We start from the raw sequence: 24,819 nt of genomic DNA, 5'->3' as shown, positions 1-24,819 counted from the left end.
TGTAAACAAGAAAGGAATCTGTTACTGTTGATGTGTGACAGAAGCAAGTAATTGTCACGTATTAGATGAAAACGATGTCCAGTGACGTCACTGGCTGTAGTGAAGGTCGAATCCTTACGATTTCGCCTTGAGAGTGTGTTGGAATATATAGCCTTGCTTCTGTCAAGCTACAGACACAGATTACGCTAAAAAACGCAATTTTCTCAGCTTGTGTAACTAACGCACATACGTGTTGTCAAGTTTATTGACAGGCAATGTCTGTATCTAAAAGGTGATTGGCACTTTTACCTTTAAGGCGGGACTTATTTTGTACATCCGTTGACCGCTCCAATTTCTCCCATTCATTATTATTATTATTTTTACATTTTCTCCCCTTTTCTCCCCAATTTCCAATGCACTCTAAGTATTCGTAGTGGCATAGTGATTTGCCTCAATCCGGGTGGGGGATGCCGAATCTCAGTTGTCTCCGCGTCTGAGACCGTCAATCCACGCATTTTATCACGTGGCTTGTTGAGCGTGTTACCGTGGAGATCTAGCGTGTATGGAGGCTTCATGCTATTCTCTGCGGCATCCACGCACAACTCACTACACACCCCCCCAAGAGCAAGAACCACATTATAGCAACCACGAGAAGGTTAACCCAATGTGACTCAACCCACCCTAGCAACCAGGCCAATTGGTTGCTTAGGAAGCCTGACTGGAGTCCCACAAGCACGCCCTGGATTCGATCTTGTGACTCCAGGCGTGGTAGTCAGCGTCTTTACTTGCTGAGCTACCCAGGCCCCTCTCCCATTGATTTTATCAGAAGTGGCCCATCTCTGCTAAATAATCTCTGGCATGGGTCATGTCTAGAAGGGATCCCTACCCTGTCAGTCTCACAAGATTCTTACATGGCATTAATTTGAAGTTGCACAGCACCAAGGAGTACTCGTAAAAGTTTATTTTAAATTAGCTGTTTTGATGAATAGTAATTCTTGATGACCATTTCAAGCTCTAAAATAAATAATTAACAAATTTGATAACATTCAGCTCTAAATGTGCTACTGCCGGTCATGAGATATTGATGGTCAGTGCAGAAGTACATCAATTAGTTCAATTGCTAAACATCTGACTGGGTGGTCTAGTGATAAGAAATTCACCCTTGTGTTAGAGGCTCCGGGTTCTAATCCAACCATATGGAACTTTACATTTTAATAAACAAAGAGTGTATCCGGACCTCAGTGGATGTATTCCTTGAGTGGGGACACATTTGTTTGTATTTTTCTTTGCGATTTGACTGGAAAGTAACTCCAGCTGCAGAACTCGCAGCAACGAGGAGCGCTCGCCGCCAAGTACATCACTGCAGCACATATGTTGCCATCTTTTGCCATTGCGACGACATTTAAGAACGCAGTTTGTCTTTAATTTCTTTGTTTCCACCAGACTATATGAGCGCAAAAAGCAGCACTGTGGGGCAGGTATGTACAACTAGTGTCAATAGTCACTCCGTAATAATAGTAATAATGTTATATTATTGATATTATTAAAGTTTTTAATGCTCTCCATCATTAATACGCTTAGGTGAATGGAAAAAGCACCATAGCATCATAATAGAATGCACATGCGCGAGAACTTGGCGTGAGAGGGATCCCTTCTAGACACGACTCTGCGCATGTGTCGAGCACTAGGAAGTGTAATCGAGCTTGACATCATGATCGTGTCTAGAGACTGCAATGGCAAGATGTACAGGAAACTAAAATATAAAAGGAGTTATATTTTATATTATATATAAAGGATAAATTAATTTTGGTTTGTTCTCACCCAAAACTGATTGGATCGCTTCTGAAGATATGAATTTAAACACTGGAGTCTTACGGATTACTTTTCTGATACCTTTATGTGATATTTGGACCTTCAAAGTTCTGGCCACCATTCACTTGCATTGTGTGGACCAAAAGAGCTGAAATATTCTTCTAAAAATCTTCATTTGTGTTCAGCAGAAGAAAGAAAGTTATACACATCTGGGATGGCATGAGAGTGAGAAAATGATAAGAAAAATTTTAATTTTTAGGTGAACTATTTCTTTAATAATGTTATTAATAGGCCTACGATGTTGAATCTTTTTGAAGCACCGTGTACCACCTGAGCCGTAATGGAGCCCGTTTTCAGATCTTTGCCCCAAACCAGCAGCAGATGCATGTGATGGATCACATGAAAATGCAACAATCCTCTAGTGACAACAGGTGAACATCATTCTCATTATATACTATATTTAATATTTGGTGTTTTGTTGTGAGAACAAGTACCAAAAAGTACCATGGTGCAACCATATATATATATATATATAAACAGAATATAAACTCAGCAAAAACTCAGTCCTTTTTCAGGACACTGTATTTTAAAGATAATTTTGTAAAAATCCAAATAACTTTACAGATCTTTATTGTTAAGTGTTTAAACAATGTTTTCCATGCTTGTTCAATGAACCATAAACAATTAATGAACATGCAACTGTGGATCGGTCGTTAAGACACTAACAGCTTACAGACGGTAGACAGTTAATGTCACAGTTATAAAAACTTAGGACACTAAAGAGACCTTTCTACTGACTCTGAAAAACACCAAAAGAAAGATGTCTAGGGTCCCTGCTCATCTGCGTGAACGTGCCTTAGGCATGCTGCATGGAGACATGAGGACTGCAGATGTGACCAGGGCAATAAACTGCAATGTCTGTACTGTGAGACGCCTAAGACAGCGCTACAGGGAGACAGGAAGGACAGCTGATCGTCCTCGCAGTGGCAGACCACGTGTAACAACACCTGCACAGGATCGGTACATCCGAATATCACACCTGTGGGACAGGTACAGGATGGCAACAACAACTGCCCGAGTTACACCAGGAACGCACAGTCCCTCCATCAGTGCTCAGACTGTCTGCAATAGGCTGAGAGAGGCTGGACTGAGGGCTTGTACGCCTGTTGTAAGGCAGGTCCTTACCAGACATCACCGGCAACAACGTCGCCTATGGGCACAAACCCACCTTCGCTGGACCAGACAGGACTGGCAAAAAGTGCCCTTCACTGACGAGTCGCTGTTTTGTCTCACCAGGGGTGATGGTTGGACTCACGTTTATCGTCGAAGGAATGAGCGTTACACCGAGGCCTGTACTCTGGAGCGGGATCGATTTGGAGGTGGAGGGTCTGTCATGGTCTGGGGCGGTGTGTCACAGCATCATCGGACTGAGCTTGTTGTCACTGCATGCAACCTCAATGCTGTGCATTACAGGGAAGACATCCTCCTCCCTTATGTGTTACCCTTCCTGCAGGCTCATCCTGACATGTCCCTCCATCATGACAATGCCACCAGACATACTGCTCGTTCTGTGTGTGATTTCCTGCAAGACAGGAATATCAGTGTTCTGCCATGGCCAGCGAAGAGCCCGGATCTCAATCCCATTGAGCACGTCTGGGACCTGTTGGATCGGAGGGTGAGGGCTAGGGCCATTCCCCCCAGAAATGTCCAGGAACTTGCAAGTGCCTTGATGGAAGAGTGGGGTGACATCTCACAGCAAGAACGGGCAAATCTGGTGCAGTCCATGAGGAGGAGATGCACTGCAGTACTCAATGCAGCTGGTGGCCACACCAGATACTGACTGTTACTTTTGATTTTGACCCCCCCCATTTGTTCAGGGACACATTATTCCATTTCTGTTAGTCACATGTCTGTGAAACATATTCAGTTTGTCTTAGTTGTTGAATCTTTTTATGTTCATACAAATATTTACACATGTTAAGTTTGCTGAAAATAAAAGCAGTTGAAAGTGAGAGGATGTTTTTTTTTTTGCTGAGTTTATATATATATATATATATACGTATATGGAGCCATGGCAATAGCAATTTGTGGACACTTTCTTTGAAGTACCTTGCAGTAACATAAATACCATGGTACAAATTACAATAATATGGCATCAGTATCACTTATCTCACAAGTAACTAACATATCTTGTGACATGCAGCATAATAATACCATGTTTTTAAACATGCATCATGGCAAAACCATGGCATACTTTGCAGTAATTTGGAACACCATGTAAAAACATGGTACATGAATACCATAGTATGCATCAAAGTACTGATTCCATCACTGCACCATGATATCATCACAGTACTTTTTTGTAAGGTAACTTGGATTGTAGTATAATTATTTAGAACTATTTTAAAATCTCAGATTGTTTCAAAAAAAGCTTCTTTCCTGATTGCATTGCAGAAACACGATGATTGAGTCTGCACGATTCAGTCACGGTCAGGGCATGCTGCAGATGAATGATCTGTCCAAACTGGATGTTAACAGCTTTGATGCCATCATCTTCCCTGGAGGCCAAGGAATAGTCAAGAACCTGTAAGAGAAAGTCGGTGTTTTTGTTGTTGCAATTATAATTGTTCTTAAAAAGAGATGTTGGTGCTAATGTATCCCAGAATCGCTGCATTACTTCTTACTGCAAAGAAGCACGTACAACACGTATCAAAGTATTTACTGAGTCTATTGGCACGTACTTGATCTTTGATGACTCGTAGATTAAGAGTGGACTGGCTATCTCACTATGTTTATCATCCCAGATCTATCGCTATTCCTGGAGTGATAATCATCTTATCATGTATCACTATCAGCAAACAAATCTAAGAGTTAATCTAAGAGGAAATACAGGTGATGGATGAGACTAATCCAAGTCTGATCCTAATGTAGTTACCTATCTGTCAATCACTCGATGTTGTGTCAATGTAGTGACACTAGGGGTCACTCTTGGGTGCCCCAAACACCTATGCTTTTTGAAAAAAGGTCAATGGGAATTGGCGAGTGGAATTTGCATGCCACTCATTCAGATTTTCTCTTCGGAGCCAAGCGGTTGTGTTCAGCAAGCTGAATTACTCTGCTGATCCATTCACCTCGAAAAGCTGTTGGATTTACGGCACATTACAGCGGCTTCTCCCCCTCTTGCACTGGTGAAGTGCAGAGAACGCCCCATGGCACTTCAGCAGCTAAAAGAGTATATTTTCCCTTCTTAAAAGAGTGGCATTTACGAGAGCGTCTTTTTAAAGATGCCTCTCCGTTTGTGTATTTCCTGGTTGCGGTCCTTACCTCTCTACTTCCGATGGCCACGATCGCGGTCTTAAGTGCTTGGGCGCTGCGCACGCGGAGACAGCATTCGTGGATGGGTCATGTTCTCACTGCGAGAACATGACCATGGCAACGTTGCGGTCACGGTTTTTCCTTCGTTAGAGGGAAAGACCACCCCAGCGGTTCCCCGCCTTGGTCCTTCTACCTACGGGTTTGAGGCCACGTCGGTTAGCACTGGGGGTGATTTGGGGACCCCAGTGGGAGCCACTACGCCGGGTAACTCCCCACGGACCTCCCATTCCCCAGTACGCTCGTTTGCCCCGCTGGGATGAGACTGCTGGCTTGTCTCAGGGTGAGTTTGCGATCTTGTTTCGGCTTTCACGAGGTGGATGAGCTCTCAATTGCAGCATCGGAGAGCGGGCTGTCCAGTCTGAAGCTGAGGACTCAACTGGGCTCCCACCTTCAGGTGTGTTCGCCCAGGCGGCGGCATGTGTTGGGCTGGAGTGGAACCCTCCATTCCCCCTGAATCCTTGCAGCCTGATGATTGGTTGCTGGGCCCGGAGCGCCGCTCATAGCCGTGCCATGCCTTGGTCCCTTTCTTCCCGGAGGTGCATGAGGAGCTCACAAGGTCGTGGCGGGCACCTTTCACTGCCTGGACCCAGTCTCTGAGCTCCTCTGCTCTCACTACCCTCGATGGTGGGGCTGCCAGGGGGTACTCAGCGATTCTCCAGGTGGATAAGGCGGTTACGGTGTACCTGTGCCCGCAAAACGGCGCCACCTGGCGGGGCCACCTGAGACCCCATCCAGCGCCTGTAGGGTTATGTCATCTCAGGCAACTGAGGCCAGCGGTGCCGCTGGACAGGCCGCAGCCGCTCTGCACGCCATGGCTCTCCTGCAAGTGCACCAAGCCAAGGCGCTAAGAGAACTGACCCGGGATTGATGCAGGAGCTGCGCTCGGCGACCGACCTCGCTCTCCGGGCGACGAAGGTCACGGCACGGTCTCTCAGGCAGGCAATGTCCACCCTGGTGGTCCAGGAGCGCCACCTATGGCTCAACCTGGTCGAGATGAGAGAGGCTGACAAGGCACGGTTCTTTGACACCCCCATATCCCAAGTCAGCCTGTTCGGCGACACCATCGAGGACTTTGCCCAGCAGTTCTCGGCGGTGAAGTAGCAGACGGAGGCTATACAGCACATCCTGCCCCGGCGTGGCTCAAGACCCCGCACCCCGTCTGCTCGTCACCAAGGGCGACCTCCTGCAGCAACAGCACCGGCTCCACCGCAGCCCGCCCCCACGGCCCGGCCCCCGCGTGGAGCCCACCGCAGGAAGCAGATGCCACCCGTCTCACGGCCGGCCGCCAAGAACCCAAGGAAGGCTTCAAAGCGCCCCTGAGATGGGCGAACCAGGGACGAGGAGACCCGCTTCTATGGAGCTGGTGGACAGACCACTCCATCCCCCGGTGGAGGGCCGAGGAGGAGAATATTTTGTTTCATTTTTCGCTGCGTGCCCAAGAGGCTGCGGTACCCAAAACTTCAACAAAAGAGAGGTTTTCTTGTTCCCATGGGTCACATGTCAGGTGCGCATGGCTGTCGTCACGACCACTGTCCACTGTCCCATTTTGGCAGGTTTGGCGCTCCAGCGGCAGACCCCCCACTCCTGTGCGCCCAGCTGTGGCACAAACATGCCCACACCGGGTTGGTTCCGACGGACTGTGGGGAAAATATTCCTCGAGTGTTGGGGGAAGTTACGTGATGGCCTGGTGCACTGGCTACAAGGCACAAAGCGGTATGCCCGTCTCGCACTGCCAGTCCACGTAACACAGTTCAGCTAGTTGTGGGGTTTTGTATAGGGACCCCTAGTGTCACTACATCGACACAACGTCGAATGAGTGACAGATAGGGAACGTCCTGGTTACTTTCGTAACCTCCGTTCCCCGATGGAGGGAACAAGACATTGTGTCCCTCTTGCCACAACGCTGAACTACCCGCTGAAATGGCCGGGACCTTGTCTTGGCTCTTCAGCACAAAACCTGAATGAGTGGTTGCATACCAGCTCCTTTTATATCCGTATGTCCGGGGGAATGGCATGCAAATTCCACTCGCCAATTCCCACTGGCCTTTTTTCAAAAAGCAGAGGTGTTTGGGGCTCCCAAGAGTGACCCCTAGTGTCACTACATCGACACAACGTCTCGTTCCCTCCATCAGGGAATGGAGGTTACGAAAGTAACCAGGACGTTTCAGATAGCCCAATAAAGTGAGTAACCTTTATATCTAGATTTGATGTGAAACACAGAATTGAGAAAGTTCCTTCAACATTCCAATGCATGTTTGGTTGGTTTGAGGTGATACTATTATTCAACATAAGTATTTCTTGCAAGATTTGGTCACATTTGTTAACAGGTGTCTGGCTATGTACTAACATTAAAATACATACAATACAACGTATTTACTGTGTAATTAAATGTTCTGCAAAATTCTCAGAAGATAAATATTTGCTGCTACTGAGACTGAGGTATGGGTAGGTTTAGGAGTAGGGGTAGGGTTAGGGTTTATGGTTAAGGTTAACAGTGTAATTACAAATGTAATTAAATGCAGGTACTTTAAATGCAAGTACAATGCAACAACACGTATGTACAAAATAAGTTTTTGTACATAGTACATAGTACTTAAAGATACCTAATATAAAGTGGGACCCAAGGTTTTTTAAATCGGTTGTTGCTACTTTACAAAGGCTATTTTTTAGAGTTTGGTGAAATCTAACCCAGCGTGGAACAATAAATTTTAGGGTCAGCATTGGATTTTTGTTGACTTATGCTGAAATTGGCATTTCATTACAGGTAAACCTTCAGCAAAGATGGCAAGGAGTGCAAGCTGAATAACGATGTGGAGAGAGTTCTGAAGGAATTCCATCGTGCTCGCAAACCTATAGGGTATCTAACTATAAAATGGCAAAATTGTAAATGTGATTTTTATTAATTTCAAATTAACAGATGGTTTGGCAATAAATGGAAGGCTTTAGGACATACAGCATACTAAGAAATTCTGTACATTTCTCAATATTTTACTTGAATTGTTATGCTGATATATTCTTTTTATTATTTAAAGAGAAGGGGTGCAACCATTTTATTATAGCTTATATAAATATGTATATATATACAGTATATATATATATATATATATATATATATATATATATATATATATATATATATATATATATAAAATGATTCATTTACCTGAATTAATTTGAATGTATTTCCTGGTTTCTTTGGCTCAAGTCTATCTAGCATGGCTCCTCTCCTGGCCTGTCGAGTGCTGCCCAGCCTGGAGGTCACGATGGGATATGAACGTGACAAGAGCAGCCGCTGGGGCCGCTGGCTCCAACACCAACATGGTGCAAGCAGTCAAGAACATGGGGGCCCGCCACAACACCTGCGAACCTTATATATCCTTTCATCAATAAAGAGAAAAGACAAAAGAATTGTGATTATAAATAATCAAAGCACTTTGATTGAAAACTCTGACATTATTATTAACTTACCCTCAAGAAGACAATGGTTCTTTGCAGAACCACAAGTTCAACAAAGAACCCTCTTCTTTTCTCTAGTTTCTGAATTCTTTAAAGCATCAGTTCATGTTTTCTGACTCATCATCTCCCTTAACTACCTCCTTCACGAGGCACATGTGGATGAGAAGAACAAGGTGATCAGCACTCCAACTTTCATGTGGGAGACTGACTACCACTATCACTACATTTTTGACGGCATCGGGAACATGGTGAAGCATGTCATGCGTATGACTGCCAAGTGAGTCTTGTGAATGGCAAGACAGAAGGTTTTCACACTTAACTTTAGGTTGACCCGAACCCGCTATTATGTGGGCATACAGAGTAAATAAAGCAAGCATGCAATGCAACTTGTGTGTTGTGATAATGTGATATGTATTGTATAGCTAAATGAAAACATAAAAGTTATTAACTTGTGACTTTTGTCCCTGTACGCTATGCCATTGTGGGATACATTTTCATCATTTGACTGGATGGTGAAAAACTGATTTAGTCTAAAAACCTACAATTATCTATTCAAATGAGATTTTAGTTGTAAGCAATTTCAAGAAAAAATTTAGATTTTCCTGTGGTGTTACCTCATCATGAATCAAAATGAACAATGTGGAAAGAAATACAATTTCAATATACTAGCATTATCTAATTGGGGGCGATTTTCAAAATTGACTGGTCATGAATTTATATAATGATGTATAAAAGTTTGACCATTTTGAGACCTGTGGATTTACTTAGAATCTGTTTTTATATGGGGAAGCTCTTGAAATCTCCATTGAAATTATTGGTTGATTTAAAGTGGTGAAAAACTTGAAATGGTGATAGTTACAGGACCAAAACACACACACACACACACACATTTTATTCATACAAAATATACATATTAAACTAAAATCTTAATTTTGAAAAAGTATAGTCCTTAAGAATGTATGTTTAATGCTTTTAAAATTAATAATTGATTGACCATTTTGTTTGTTGAGGAGTTTTAGGAATATAGAAAAGGCCATTTCATTACATACTGTAGTAACTTTTCTGTAGAATGCTTTATTGTACAGTCATTTAAAAATGAGTAACAACACATATAAAAACCAAATACAAGAACAAATATAAAATGCTTTTTTACAAAATTTTAAATCATCTCTCAAAAATGGCAAAAAAAAAAAAAATCTTTGAATTTATTACAAAAATGTACAGCAGCATCTTAAATATAAGATAGATTAATGTTTTCTTAAAACATTCATGAACAGTTGTACAAAATCTGAAAAAGAATATATATATATATATATATATATATATATATTTTTTTTTTTTTTTGGACAAAATAATTACAACACCAAGAACACAAACACGGAGTAAAAAGACTTCTTGTCAGAAACATGACTATTCACAGTTCATAGACCGTTCATACTGATATCAAGATCCATGTGAAAACACTGTCAAAAATAGCCTTTTTGTTTTTGTTTCAATATACTATGCTCGTCAATATCACAACCACATTTTTTGAATAAAGGTGAACCAAGTTTAAAAAATGTAGAGTGCTGGCCATAAAATATATGGTTTTGCTTGGGAGAGTTTATCACCTTAAGTAATTATACAATTAATTTGTGAGGAGTGTTTGGTTCATGGTCAGCTTCTTAACTTAATGTTGGCACTAAATTTCTTGCTTTAAATCATAATAGAATTTGGGACTTGACTGAAAGGAAAATATCTGAGAGAATTCATTATCAAGATGAACAGCACTCAAATATGAGCCTGGTAAACATACAGAACAGCAAAATTATATTCATAAATACATGTACTTATGTATATGTAAAATATAACAATACAAATATAATCTGTTTTCTTGGCTGCAGTGTCTGATTGTCAAATGCAGACTTTATACTATGCTGTTGTTTTGGTTTGGTTGATAAGAAAAACAAAAACAAAACCTTAGGAAGCACAGTTATTTTTCCAGAGTCCCCATTACCTAAAATTAACATCAATATTACAAAAACTATATCAAAACTATCATACTTTGAATTTTGTTTGTTTCTTTTCTGGAAAACTGTACTTCACACATTCATATCTTTCAGTCTGGACAGATAAAATACAATCTGGGATTGCTGACAACAGTTAAATACACACATAACATGTACAAAAACAACATTCCAGTCGGAATTGAATGAATCTTTAAAACATCATCTCAAAGTCCTTCACTCAGCTCTGGGGTGAAAACACTTCAAGGTTGGTCAAGGTTGTTCAAGTCTGGATTCTTTGCTTTCTCAGGATTTGCTAGGATTGTACTTAAAATAAATTCATCTTCTTCCTTGGGATGCACTGCAAATATTTACAGAAGGAACTTAATTAGTTGTCTACTAGAGCAAACTCAAATACAATACAATCACGCTCTTTATTGTCAATGAATTTAACATTGGCAAAAGGGCATTTCTCAATAATTTAACAGTAACAAAAATACCTGTTCTTGAGGCAATGTGAGTATACAATTTTAAATGAGGCAAAAATAAGTGACATGTGCTGTTGACCCTACAAGAGATACTGCTGAAAGTCTTAAAAACAAGCCAGAAAAGACATAACAGTAAGATATAGGTCAAAAGGGTAGAAGGGAGGTTACGGACCAGGGTAAGGTTCTCAGAGCAATGCGGAGCTGGAATCAGAGCCTGGGTCAGGTGGGATGCAGGGGTCTTGGGAGCAGGATTCCTGGGCTCTGCGGTACTCCTGGAACTCCTGTCGCAGAGCATTGAAGCGGGCCTCACTAAGGGAATGACTGTAGCGGCGCTGAGGAGGCTGGAATATTGGAGGAGGACTGACAGAGTACAGGCCTGAGAGGAGAGGAATGAGAGGAGGAGGGGAGGAAGACAGGTAAAAGAGCAGAGGAGGAGGGGTGATCAAATGGAAAATTTCAAGGGAAATTTTAATTGCCATTCTATCTGGCATGGGGAATAAACAGACTCAGTCAAAGAGCTGAAGGACTGAGTTCTTACGTTTACTCTGATAGTCCCGGAGGCCAGCGGTGGAGCAGGGGCGATCTTGCCGGAACTCCCTGCCTCGCCCTATGCCTGACTGGGGCCACTCCATCTTCATGGCCTCCAGGATGTCGCGATTCACAGAGTATTCTGCAGCATCCCATTCGTAACTTTCATCTACTGAGGTATTTCTTCTATACACACATATACAACAATACACAGTGAGACATGTAGAAAATGACAATCATATAAACATGTCTGGAATAGAATAAGAAACTATGCTCGTTCATCTGTGATGAGGTCTTGAGTTTATATCTCAGCTTCACCTTTTTGACCTCTTCTCTCGCAGGTCTTGGTCTACCCTGTACCTCTCGCTCTCCTCTGTGGTCTCTGGCGAGCTGAGTAAGGTTGGGGTGATGGAGAGAGACTGCCGTAGGTGTCCATACGGTCCCACACTACCCCTTCCACTGCTCTGGCTGGCATAACTAGCTCTGCCCCCATCTCCTCTGATATCCCTGACTTCTGCCTCTGTACAACCCTTAACAGCACCCACCCCCTTGTCCACCTCTCTCTGAAAGTTCTGTTCTTGTAGAGGAAAGGCTGTACGATATGGCGAAGGCCAGCTGTAACCCCTGGGGAGAAATGGCCTCTGTGGAACCCTTCTGTGTTCTGTAGGATGCAGGTAGTCCCCCCTGGCCACTATTCTGGTTGGGCCAAAAGGTCGAGGAGGGTCTTGTGGGACATACTTATGCTGAACTGACCTGAGTGTCTCCTTATAGGACAGAGGCCACCTTGAGGAGTCTGGGAAGGCGGCTCCCTGTTGACGTGGATCTGACTCCCGTCGAAAAGGAATGGATGATTCTATGTGTCTTGGAGGCTCTGGGATTAGGGGGCCAGGAGTATGGTAGGAGGAACTCAAGGGAGGTCTGTCAATGTGATGACGTCTCTCTAGACTTTGGCTGATAGGAGGTTGAGAGGGCATTGACCCTCGCCATGATCGGCCTGACATGGGATAGTTATATGCAGGGGTACGACCCAAGCTATATGATTTGACCCGTATATCTGGATGGGGAAACTCGTCTCTGTAACAGGTTTCAGATATATACACTTTTGGACTTTCATGATGTTCCCATCTCTGAGAACCTAAACTAATAGATTTCTTAAGGAAAGGACGAGGATGCCCAACTCCAGTGAGTGTCCTGCAAGGACCAATACTAACTGACTTCTTCATAAAAGGCATAGGAGCTTGATAGATTTGTGAGGATATCTTGTTTGTCCTTTCTTTGGACATAGTTTTAGGTTTTTGAGATTTTGAAGATGTAGAGTCGTGAGTCTTTTCAGCAAGGTCATGACTTTTGGTAACTATTGCTGTCACACTTTTAGCTGTGTTTACTAATGTCTGTGCTGGACTGCACTGAGTAAATTCTTGTTTTTGAGACCCTAGACTCCTTTGAGAAAGCAAAGGCTCAGAACTCTGTTCTTTCCGTTTATGTGCTGAGAAACCTTTATTGCTGGTGTCTGATGTGCCTGATTTAACATATGTATCTCCTGCTTCTAATTGTGAACAGGTTCCAGAACTTGGTATAGATTTAAGCTTATGATGTACCATAGGAACGACCGGGGTGCCCCCACTGAGATGACTAGCCATTGCCCCAGATTGGTCCTGACTATTTTTTTCCCAACTTCTGGGTACAACGTCAGGATCAATTCTTAAAAGTGCCCCAGTTTCTGTCTCAGAACTGGGCAAAAAAGATTCTGATGGCTCAGTCACTACTACAGGATCATCTACACTCATCTCAATAAAACCTGGAAGACTCAAGTATTCCAAGATAGTGCTGGTCTGCAGTGGGGACATCTTGGCTGGTTGAGGAGCAAGCTTGACTTTGATTGATTCTGACATTCTGGAGAAATTTGACTGATCACTCTCAGCCTCATTTTCAAACAGGGTCAATGGAGATACCTGACTAGGGCTGTCACTGAAGACACATTTGTCACTCTTTCGAGATCGAGCCCTGACACCTTCTTTCTCTTGCTCATTATATGACAGTAAGGAGCTGGACTCTTCATTTACAATTACATTTCCCATTGTGCCTGCTTTCTGGTGATCATAGGGCAATGTAGAGCTGCCTGATGGACTATGGCTCAGTCTGACTCTGTGATTTGCCCTTACCTTATCTGTGTCTGTAACACTTTGATTGCTAGGATCATGGTAATATGCACTAAGACTGGTGTCTTTATCTCTTCCTGCCACTACTTGGTGCATCTCAAGTGGCTGAGAACTCAAGGGAGCAGGAGATGTTGATCTAAAAGCTGGAGCCTCTGCTTCCACTTTTCTCTCTTGCATCCAACCCTTTTCAGCTATAGTCATTTTAGGCAGCTCCTGCTCATTTGTCAGGGGTATCTCCAGGTGTCTAGCCTGTACCCCACTCATGTTGGTCCTACTGGGAGAAGGGCTGTCCCTGGTTGGAGACAGAAGTGAGAGAGAGGTGTGTTGTGTGTCTGGTGAACGCGAGACGTTTGTGGACTCTGGTGCAAATGAGTCATCAACTTTGGTAAGGCCTTGTTGATGGGAATGAGGGTACAGGGAACAGGATGTTTTCCCTTCTGAGAGGCTTTGCACTGGCACCAGGCTGGCTGGGGATGGCACAGGGCTTATGTCCCACTGAATGCATGAGGAAAAAGTGGGGAGTAGTCTCTCCATAGGACTGCTGGTGTTGCCAAAATAACAGCCTCTTCTGTAGTCAGAAACACGCTGGGCCAGGCTGCTGGGCCGAGTTTTTTGCCGTAAACTGATGTCTTGAGGCTTCCAAATAGGGTCCTCAGGCTCCACACCTGTCCCTTTTCTTAAGGGGCTTGCAGACTTGGCCCGCCTCTGTTCTCGCTCATGTGTCTGTGCCCTTCGGCTGGCCGTATACTGCTCGAGCTCCCTCTCCATTAACTCACGTTCCTTTACCAGCCTCAGGCATTTGCTCAAGTTATCCCTCTCTCGTTCACCATCCAGTTGAGAAACCATAGTGCTGGGTTCTGTCAGCTGGCTGTCTCCATCTATGGATTGGTAACCTGCCTGATGGAGCAACCTCTCTCTCTCCAAGCCTCGGGCTCTCCTGGTCAAGCTCGGGAAAATGTCTTCCCTATGGCTACCAATCTGGTATTTCTTTAGCGAGTCTCTCACCCTCTTTTCACTGCTGTCCGAATTAAAGCTGACCCTCTCCAGCAAGGCCTCAGAGCAGCCCTGCTCATCATCTGAGTAGAAGCAACCATGACGGGAGAAGTTTCTGGCCATTGCCTTCACCCTACCTGGAGAGTGAGGGGGTCTTTCTGGGTTTGGTGGGTGCACAGTCAATGCTGAGGGTGACCCTCTTTGTCCATCCCTCTCTGAACTTACAGAATTGGATTCCTTAAAAGACCCATTGTTACTCCCTCCACCACTTCTTTTACCAGGGGATTGTAGGAATTCTTTTCTGAGGTTCTTTTTGATGTGAGTTGGTGTGGAGTCTTCTAAGGAGGGTTGGATAATGAAGCGACCATCAGGACCTCTGGATATTGACTCAATAGCAGATGTGGGCAATGGAGAGCCTCCAAAGTGGCTCTCGAACTGAGTATAGTGTGGAGGTGGAGAAGATGAGGAGAGAAGCTGCTTTCTCTGATCCTGGTACTCACTTCGAATGCCCTTATCAAATGAGCAATGGTCTGAACGATCAGAAGAGGATGAGCTGGGGAAGAAGTTTAGGGGAGGACACAGTTTTAACTTCAACACACTATCTGGGCTATCAGAAAGTGGGCGAGCTCTGTTGAGAGAAACAAAGGAGAGAACAATCAGAGAGGAAGACTTTAACATGGCAAATGTTTGAAAGAAACATATAACCCCTTCAGGCTGACATTTCAAAAGAACTTGCAAATAGTAATGTGACAAAGATGGAGGAGCGTAGGAACGATACATTCATAGCAAGGATGGACACTTACTGCGGAGATGAACTCTTCTGGAAGGCAGGGGGAATATCTGAAACGGTGGGGAAAGTGCAAAGTTCAAATCATGCCACAGAAAATGAGTCAAAAGATAAGGTGACCAAAAAACAAAAAAGCAGCCTGAACAGAAACAGAGATGCCATGCATGACAACACCACTTGATGGTTAAGAACAAATATGTCATGTCCATTCATATCAGTCTTTTAGGCATTAAATGTGTATACAACTATAGCTATAAATAAATGCATCAAAGCCATAAAAATTCAATTGAATGTGGGATAAAACACTGGTCAACTTACATAAACCTTTGCTGGGTTATTTTATGATACTTAAGTACCAGTACTAGTACTTAAGAACTAATGTCTATGTTTCTGAATGTTTATGCTCCTAATGACTCCAATGGTGTGAAAAAGCTTCATAAAGCATTCATAGCTATGTTTCTTTCAGTTCAATAAAAGCTCAGTCATTTTCAATCTCATGGCAATAACAATTTCATTGCTTTTACCATCACGCCTTTTACGTCTGCGTTGTTCCCTTCTATGGCTCATAATGCAAGAGGTCACCAAAGAGAGTATGATGGCTATGAACAGGAAACAGACGCCTCCAATCACGCCAGCCAAAAGGGGTTCAGGGACATTGGCAAGGAGGCTGGGAGGTGCTGGATACATTTCCATACCTGATGACAACACATTTCATGTTACCTTTTAATAATTTAATAATCATCATCAACAGCAATCAAGTAGAAATCTTTTCTTCCAATTTTATATTCCTAACATCTTTAACTTTTTAGCAATTATATTAATATGCGATACATTAATACAATCAGCACAAATATGCATGCTGAAAAAATGTATCTTCAAAAAGCTTTTCTCACTTTTCAGTCAGTTCAAAAGGCAGAAATCAGCTTTAGCCTCACCTTCAGTGGAGATGACGACTGATTCACTGGGAGCACTGAACAGTTTGCCTCTGCGAGACAGGAGACGCAGCTCATAGTTTGAGTCCTGTGGTGCATACAGTAATTGAGTAAAACTGAGCTGTTAGGTCAAGCTAATGGCAAACATTAGGGATATTTTTTCCATTGTTATTCAATTTTCTTGATGTTTCACAGATGTTTTACCTTCACAAGTCCCTGTACAATCAGTTCTGTCTTGTTGACAGCGATCGCTCTGTATAGAGTGACCCATTCCCCTTTTTCCCGCCTCGCCTGAAGAACAAAGGCTGTGATTGATGGAGACCCTTCTGGAGGTGGCAACCATTGCAGCAGTACACCCGCTGAGGTGTGATTGGCTGATAGCGAGGTGGGAGGGGAAAATGTTGCGATGGTGGTCACCACAGTGGGCACTTCTGTTGGAGGTGCTGCAAAGTAAAAATACATACATTTCACTCAACCATGCAACTTAACACAACTTAGCTCAGGGGTTTGGAAAATAAAGTTACCCCAGAAAATATTTTTGCATCAAATAATGGAATATATTTAAAAAGAACAGACAATCTAAATCTTACCACAAATAAGATCCGTGTCTATATGTGTAAAGCTAAAGGATGATATAAGTATGTCATAAAGTGTGTGTTTTGTAACTGTTGTGTGTATAAAAAAGGTGCTGACCATGTGTCCTAATGGTGATGATCTCACTGAAAGGCCCAAAGCCCAGCTTGTTTTGGGGAAGAACACTGAACTGATAACTTGTGGCTGCTTGCAGACCCGTCACCAGCAGGGAGGTTCTGGATGTTGGTACAGGGATTGACGCCCATTCATACTTGCCTCTCACAGTGGGCTTCACCCTGAAAGAGTCAGAAACGCATAAATCACAATTTTATACCAGATCACGCATACTGATTTAATGTACTATACAATTAATTAAATGCTACTGATGCAGTCAAGCTGAGGTGACCCACCAGACAGTGAATTTCTGCGTGTATCCTCCATCAAACCCTGACTCCCAAGACACATTGGCCTGATTCATCCCTGGATCCACAGATACCGAGCTAACTGCATGAGGACTTGTGCCTAAAGGAGACACAAGATAAAAAGAGACAGAGTAAGGTAAAGCATGTTGATATATTAAATATATAGTGGCCCTAAAATGCAGCAACTGCAGGAGTCGATAATCAGAATCAGAATCAGCTTTATTGCCAGGTATGCTTACACATACAAGGAATTTGTCTTGGTGACAGGAGCTTCCAGTACACAACAATACAAAAACAGCAGCAAGACATAGATAATAATTAAAAATAATAAAAAAATTGAATAAAAAAAAATGAAGAATAAAGTATATATAGAATACACAATAAGACAATGTATTTACATATACATACATACACACACAGACACACACATACATACATTCACACATACACATACGTAGTGCAAAACTAAATACCAATCTGTTATATACAGTGCAAGGGAATGTAAAGGCAGAAGAAGCTGGATGGTGTAGGATAAATATATAAAGACTAGACTGTGAATTGCCCATAATTATTTCACAATGGGGCAGTTTTAACTGTTCATGAGATGGATAGCCTGAGGGAAAAAACTGTTCCTGTGCCTGACGGTTCTGGTGCTCAGAGATCTGAAGCGTCAGCCAGAAGGCAACAGTTCAAAAAGTTAGTGGGCAGGGTGAGTGGGGTCCAGAGTGATTTTAACAGCCTTTTCCCTCACTCTGAAAGTGTACAGTTCTCGAAGGGAGGGCAGGGGGCAACCAATAATCCTCTCAGCAGTCCGAACTGTCCTTTGTAGTCTTCTGATATCTGATCTCATAGCTGAACCAAACAAGACAGTTACTGAAGTGCAGAGGACAGACTCAATGATTGCTGAGTAGAACTGTATCAGCAGCACCTGTGGCAGGTTGAACTTCCTCAGCTGGCGAGGGAAGTACAATCTCTGCTGGGCCTTTTTCACAATGGAGTCAGTGTGGGTCTCCCACTTCAGGTCCTGTGAGATGGTAGTGCCCAGGAACCTGAATGACCCCACTGCTGCCACAGTGCTATTTAGAATGGTGAGGGGGTACAGTGTTGGTGTGTTCCTCCTAAAGTCCACAATCATCTCCACCGTTTTGAGCGTGTTCACCTCCAGGTTGTTTTGACTGCACCAGACGGCCAGCTGTTTAACCTCCCTTCTTTATGCAGACTCATTGTCATCTCGGATGAGGCCGATGACAGTGGTGTCATCTGCAAACTTCAGGAGCTTGACAGAGGGGTCCTTGGCAGTGCAGACATTTGTGTAGAGGGGGAAGAGTAGTGGGGAGAGCACACATCCCTGGGGGGCACCAGTGCTGACTGTACAGGTGCTGGAAGTGAATTTCCCCTGTCTCACAAACTGCTGCCTGTCTGTCAGAAAGCTGGTAATCCACTGACAGATAGATGTGGGAACAGAGAGCTGGTGTAGTTTAGTCTGGAGTATAGCTGGGATGATGTTGTTGAAAGCCAAACTGAAGTCCACAAAAAGGATCCTTGCATATGTCCCTGGTCTGTCCAGATGTTGCAGGATATGATGCAATCCCATGTTGACTGCATCCTCCACAGACCTGTTTGCTCGATAAGCAAATTGAAGGGGTTCTAGAAAGGGTCCAGTGATGTCCTTCAGGTGGGCCAACACCAGTCTCTCAAATGATTTCATGACCACAGACGTCAGGGCGACAGGTCTGTAGTCATTAAGTCCTGTGATTTTGGGTTTCTTTAGGACAGAAATTATGATTGAGCGTTTGAAGCAGCATGGGACTTCACAATGCTCCAGTGATCTTTTGAAGATCTGTGTGAAGATGGGGGCCAGCTGGTTAGCACAGGATCTAAGACACGCAGGTAAAAACGTCATCTGGGCCTGAAGCTTTCCTAGTCTTTTGTTTCCGAAAGACATGGGACACCTCTTCTTCACAGATCTTAAGTGCAGGTTGAGTAGCAGGAGGGGGGTTGCAGGAGGTGTTGGTGTTTGTGTGAAGTGAAGGTCAGAGCGGGTGTGGGGTGTGAGATTGGGCCATTCAAATCTACAGTGGAACACATTTAGGTCGTCAGCCAGTTGTTGGTCTACCACAGGGTTGGGGGTAGGAGTCCTGTAATTCGTAAGTTGTTTCATGCCATTCCACACTGGACATGTCCCACTAACTTTGACAATCACAAAGGTGTCACAATACTTTTGTCTTCATTATGCACACTGTATCTACTGTTTTATGATTTCAAACCTAACAAACTTCTTTAAAATAAATGCCACTTTGTTATCTAATGTAATGCAAAACTTTCATACTAGTGTCCAAATACTTTTTCGGGCAAGAGTATCTCACATTTATCTTTCTGGCATTAAGTCATTTTTTATAACATTAACAGCATTCAATCACTGTTTCTCTCACCTAGCACTAAAACCATGGTTCCAACGCTGACAGTGGCCACACGGTTGGTGGCAAGACACTCCCACGCCCCCTGGTGGTCCTTACTGAGTGGACGCAGGACCAGAGAGCCATTGGATAGGACTGTAAATGGAGAGCGAGGGGCGGGACCGACCTAAATCAGATAATAAAAAACTTGATTGCAGAAGAATATTTATACCATCTGTTTTTCACCTTATAGACCCTGTGAAATAAAATGTTATGTTTTGTGACTTTTAGTCCTTGTTTGTTAGCTTTAAAGGTCATCTACTTTATAAGCTAGTGCACTCCTACTCCTTAGACCAAATAAACTTTTAGCATATCTTCTCATTTAGAATGCACAGTCTTTCTCTTTCAGGAAAATGAACCAGCAATCTTAATGACATCATCTTGCCCCCTTTGGTGTATACAGTTATTTTGTTTTTTAGGTTGACAAAGTTGGGCTGTGATTTAAAGGAAACACTTTAAAGATGATTACATTCATCAAACCATTACATCGGGTCTTTAAGGGATTAAGCATGTGTCAGTTTATGGGAAGTCTATGGGAAAGGCTTACCTTTGTCCATGTGATGTTAGAGGTGGGGTCTCCCTGAGATTGACAGGGTATCACCAGCTCCCTGCCCACTTCCTGTAGATACTCAGCACGGGGTGAGACACGGAACGAGGGTGGATCCTGAGGACACCAGCAAATTGTTGAAGCACTTCCAAATTGGTTGGTCATAAATAATTAATTCCAGTATGTGGTGACAATTGTAGGTAAATGGCAACTCTGTGGTATTTGCCATTCTAGATGTGTGCTTTTTACCTCCAGGATAACTTTGGTCGGTTCTGATTGGCCCATGGTCCCATAACTGTTATAAGCTGTACATGTGTACATGCCCACTGCATCATCATTGGCTGTGGCTATAAAGACAGAGCCCTCTGAATTGACCATCCATCCTGGATACTGACCAGTCAAGATGAAGATATGAATTAATGTCAAAGGGGACATGACAATTAGTAATAAGATGTTTGAAGGAATAAACAACAACAACAACAACAACAAAAAAACATTCACAATGTACCTGCTCCAGGTCCAAGGAGGCTCCATTTTTGGTCCAGTTAACATGCAGCATGGGTGGCTCAGCTTGAACTGGGCATATGATGCTTCCCCTCATACCTGCAGGGAGGTAAGTTTCACGGGGCATCCGGACCACTCGTGCAGGATCTATAAGAGAGAATCAAGCTTTTAATTGTATAATTTGTAAGATGAACCAATTTAATTCAGTCCTCTGGAAAGTTCTCAGTTCTCTTTACCTGGTTTACATGAAGCCATTAACCGTTTAATAATGCAATATAAAGAATCTAGAATCAACAAATTCACCTACTTTAACACACGCACATCACTCACGTTTAACTTTGAGGTAGGCAGACGCAGAGGGCGGAGTCATTAGACCATTGGTGGGTATGCAGGTATAATTCCCAGAATCTTCAGGGATAAGACCTAAAATGAAGAGCGTCCCGTCCACCAAGATTTTCACCCGTGATTTCAGAGCTCTATAAACACAAACACACATCCAATTGGGGGCCAAACAGAAATGACATTTTATAAAAGATACACTGACAGCACTACATAGTAAAGAACAGTAAACATTACAACCTATGTGTCACACTATTTATCATACTTATTATATTTAGATATCTAAATACGTATTTATTGTTTTTAGAGTAGGCCATAACCCAGATAGACACTTACTGATAATTTTTTCCCCATACTAAATGGAATTATTCCCAATTCATCAACAAACAAAAAGACAACTTTCACCATTATGTGTGACACAAGTAAGGGATAATGTAAAACGGTCATAATTGCTAAATAATCCAGTGGCCATATTCACAATACATTAAGAATAAGACTGTTCTTAACTACTATTTCCATCTTTTTTTGTATTTAAGAATGAAAACCTATTAATGTAAGTACATATATTTTACACACACACACACAAACACACATATTATAGTAAATAAATCGCCTTTTATTATAAATTGTTCTCAAGAATATTCTTACTAACTTCTTATAATTTATCCTAAGAATTTAATTTATTTCTTAAAATGATTTTCATGAACCCGGCACTAGGAAAAGGTAATCAGGACCCGGTTCCATCCCAAATAAATAAATGGTCATGAAATGTTGATTTGAGTTGAAAGTATTTTATTATATGAGAAGAGAGCGTGGAGTGATATAAGAGACATTAAACCAGCACAGATATGTAGGAAAACAGCTGCCTGGTCAATTATACAGCTTAGCATTATACAAAAATATTTGACCACAGAATGCAGTGATTGACCATTCAGAATCAGGCATTACACAGTGATGAGTAATAATGTTACACTGTATATGAAATGTGTTGGCACTCCTTAAATAGCAGCTTACTTACTCAATGTGATACACGTTTTGTCCTTGTTTCCACCACTCATATGTGAGGTTAGCCGGGTATGCCTCCGCTTGGCATTGCAGAACTGCATCCTGGGACATGTTCATGGTGGTGTCCTCGGGGGGAATGATGATAATCGGAGGACCTGTTTGAAACCATGAAAGAAATTTGGAAGAATGTAATCAGCTTTGATGAGCATCCAAATCTGAGGAGGACATAAGGTCAGGGGCGAGATTTAGGCTTAAGAAAAAGTTCACGGTTAAAGCTAGCAACATAAATTGGGTGAAAACCCAGAATATAATCAAAATATGATAAATCCACAGTGCATTGTGCTACAGCATTAAAACCAAAAGGGGGCAGTGTTTGATCATTTTAGATAACAGTTTACCAGTAGAGTCAATTTATGGTACATTGTTACGCTTTGTTTCATTCAAAAACGGATGTGGGATATTCTTACTTGATACTATTTATTCCGGCTTCTACACCATGTAGCGTTCTGTTGTCCAATGCTCGGAAGTTGATGTAAAAAGAAACTGCTCCAGAGTTGACAATGCCAGAATTGCATTTCAAGTGTATGATTATTAATATAGAGGATAATTTTCCATGTTTTAAGCTCCTGTCTCTGCAAATGTTTGCTAAATGGGTTTTATTGTCATCTAAATGTAAGAACTTTTTTCATAAATGCATTTCATTTGCCTAAAAGTTAACGTTTATTATATATATTTTGTATTTTTACATCACTGTTTTGAATGTCTCATTATATTTCACACAAGCAAACTAAGGTAATAATCCGACACTATCTCCAAAACCGCCCTCTCTCTCATATTGCATTCAAAAGTCTGAAAATTCTCTCATCATTTACTCTTTTACTTCTGCAAAACACAAACACAAAACACAAACGAATATTTCAGCTTTATTGGTGCTCACAATGCAAGTGAATGGTGACCAGACTTTTGAAGGTCCAGAAGGGACATAACTGCAGTATAAAAGTAATCCATAAGACTCCAGTGGTTAAATCCATGTCTTCAGAAGCGATATGATATGCGTGGGCGAGAAACAGGTCAATATTTAAGTACTTTTTTTTTTTTACTGAAAATGTACACTTTCACTTCTCCATTCTGCTGTGTAAGCAAAGTTTACTTGCACAATCAGACACCTACTGGTTCAGGCTGGTCAAAGGTGGAGATTGATAGCATAAAAGGACATAAATCTTGATCTGTTTCTCGCCCACACATATCATATTACTTCTGAAGACATGGATTAACTGCTGGAGTCATATGGATTACTTTTATGCTGCCTTTATGTCCATTTGGACCTTCTAAATTCTGGTCACCATTCACTTGCATTGTGAGGACCAACAGAGCTGAAATATTCTTTAACACATACGTTTTCTTTAATGCATTTAAGCAACATTATGTCAAAGTCATACAAACTTAGGAGACATGGCTAGATTCACTCAGCACGCCCTGGGATTCGAACTAGTGAACTCCAGGGGTGGTAGCCAGCGTCTTTACCACTGAACTACCCAGGCCCCCTAAAAATGCTTTTTTAATGCATTACTAGCTTGCAGTGTAGCTATATACTTTTTCAAAAAGTGGCTTCACTGTAGCATCTGCGGTATGTCAGATTTTGCTACTTGCAAAATTGAGTTTCCAAGTTGGAAGTTTGACTTCACGTCACATTCTTTTGCATTTTTCCAAGTAGGACGTTGGAAATTCCGACTGTCTGAGCTGAATGGAACGCAACACACGCTTAAACTTAATGTGAACCCGGCCAATTACAACCCAAATGAAGCTAAGATTAAGCAGTTTATTTAATTTGTAACAAAGCCATCCTCACCAAAGACTCAATGTTCTCATGCTTAATGCTGCTTAAGGTAAACGGTTAAAATTCTATAAGCCATTTAACTGCGTTTAGTCTCATTGTCCACAGCTGTGCTGCTACCTTTCTGTGCCCACGTGGACGAGAGGTGGTGTGTAACTGACCTTTGACCTGCAGCTGGGTGGTGTGGGTGAGGTTTCCTTCTGAGTTGGACACGTGACACTTGTACATTCCTGACATTTCCCTGGTAGCCTTGCTTAATGTCAACGTTTCATTGAGTACCTGTTGGGGGAAAATAATGTTTAGGAGGCAAAAGAGATGAACAGACAAAAATGAAGTTGATACTCAATTGTGCATTTCCTTTAAAGTCAACTTGAAACGTCGTTCACAACCCATTTTGCTTCTGTAACCCAATGTATTTCTGAGTGAACCAATCAAGAAGAAAAAATTGCAGGTCTTCATTTAATCCACTGTGAATTGATTGAATCATGAAAGTGGGCGTTACATACCAAAGTTTTGCACTGATGAATTGTGCAAAACAAGATCAGCAACCAGGAATCATGTTAATAAAGTAAAATGCGTTCAAGTTGACTTGAAAAGTTTCTTTATCAGCGGTCAGTCAGTTGTTGTTCAACTCAAAAGCCCATC

At 42.4% G+C, this 24,819-nt stretch overlaps 1 protein-coding gene and 1 pseudogene across 1 annotated transcript in view; one reads left to right on the top strand and one right to left on the bottom strand.

Moving 5' to 3' along the window:
- The window catches only part of LOC127423756 (ES1 protein, mitochondrial-like), a 10,364-nt pseudogene extending 1,356 nt beyond the window's left edge, over positions 1-9,008 (top strand).
- Positions 9,009-9,585: 577 nt separating this feature from the next.
- LOC127424089 (uncharacterized) overlaps positions 9,586-24,819 on the bottom strand; it is a 52,736-nt gene continuing 37,502 nt past the window's right edge. The window contains exons 5-21 of the mRNA XM_051668863.1: positions 24,336-24,453; positions 22,354-22,495; positions 21,327-21,472; positions 21,001-21,143; positions 20,742-20,882; positions 20,493-20,609; positions 19,922-20,072; positions 17,478-17,589; positions 17,188-17,363; positions 16,699-16,937; positions 16,498-16,582; positions 16,087-16,257; positions 15,579-15,615; positions 11,942-15,403; positions 11,634-11,809; positions 11,268-11,471; positions 9,586-10,968 (exon numbers count right to left, since the gene is read on the bottom strand). Of these exons, the coding sequence (XP_051524823.1) occupies positions 11,281-11,471; positions 11,634-11,809; positions 11,942-15,403; positions 15,579-15,615; positions 16,087-16,257; positions 16,498-16,582; positions 16,699-16,937; positions 17,188-17,363; positions 17,478-17,589; positions 19,922-20,072; positions 20,493-20,609; positions 20,742-20,882; positions 21,001-21,143; positions 21,327-21,472; positions 22,354-22,495; positions 24,336-24,453 (5,607 nt within the window). The 3' untranslated portion in view covers positions 9,586-10,968; positions 11,268-11,280. The remainder of the gene's footprint in view (positions 10,969-11,267; positions 11,472-11,633; positions 11,810-11,941; positions 15,404-15,578; positions 15,616-16,086; positions 16,258-16,497; positions 16,583-16,698; positions 16,938-17,187; positions 17,364-17,477; positions 17,590-19,921; positions 20,073-20,492; positions 20,610-20,741; positions 20,883-21,000; positions 21,144-21,326; positions 21,473-22,353; positions 22,496-24,335; positions 24,454-24,819) is intronic.

The sequence above is a fragment of the Myxocyprinus asiaticus genome, chromosome 33 (genome assembly GCF_019703515.2).
Source record: "Myxocyprinus asiaticus isolate MX2 ecotype Aquarium Trade chromosome 33, UBuf_Myxa_2, whole genome shotgun sequence".
NCBI lineage: Eukaryota > Metazoa > Chordata > Actinopteri > Cypriniformes > Catostomidae > Myxocyprinus > Myxocyprinus asiaticus.
The sequence above is the reverse complement of the archived record's forward strand: the minus strand, read 5'-3'. Positions and strand labels throughout refer to the sequence as shown.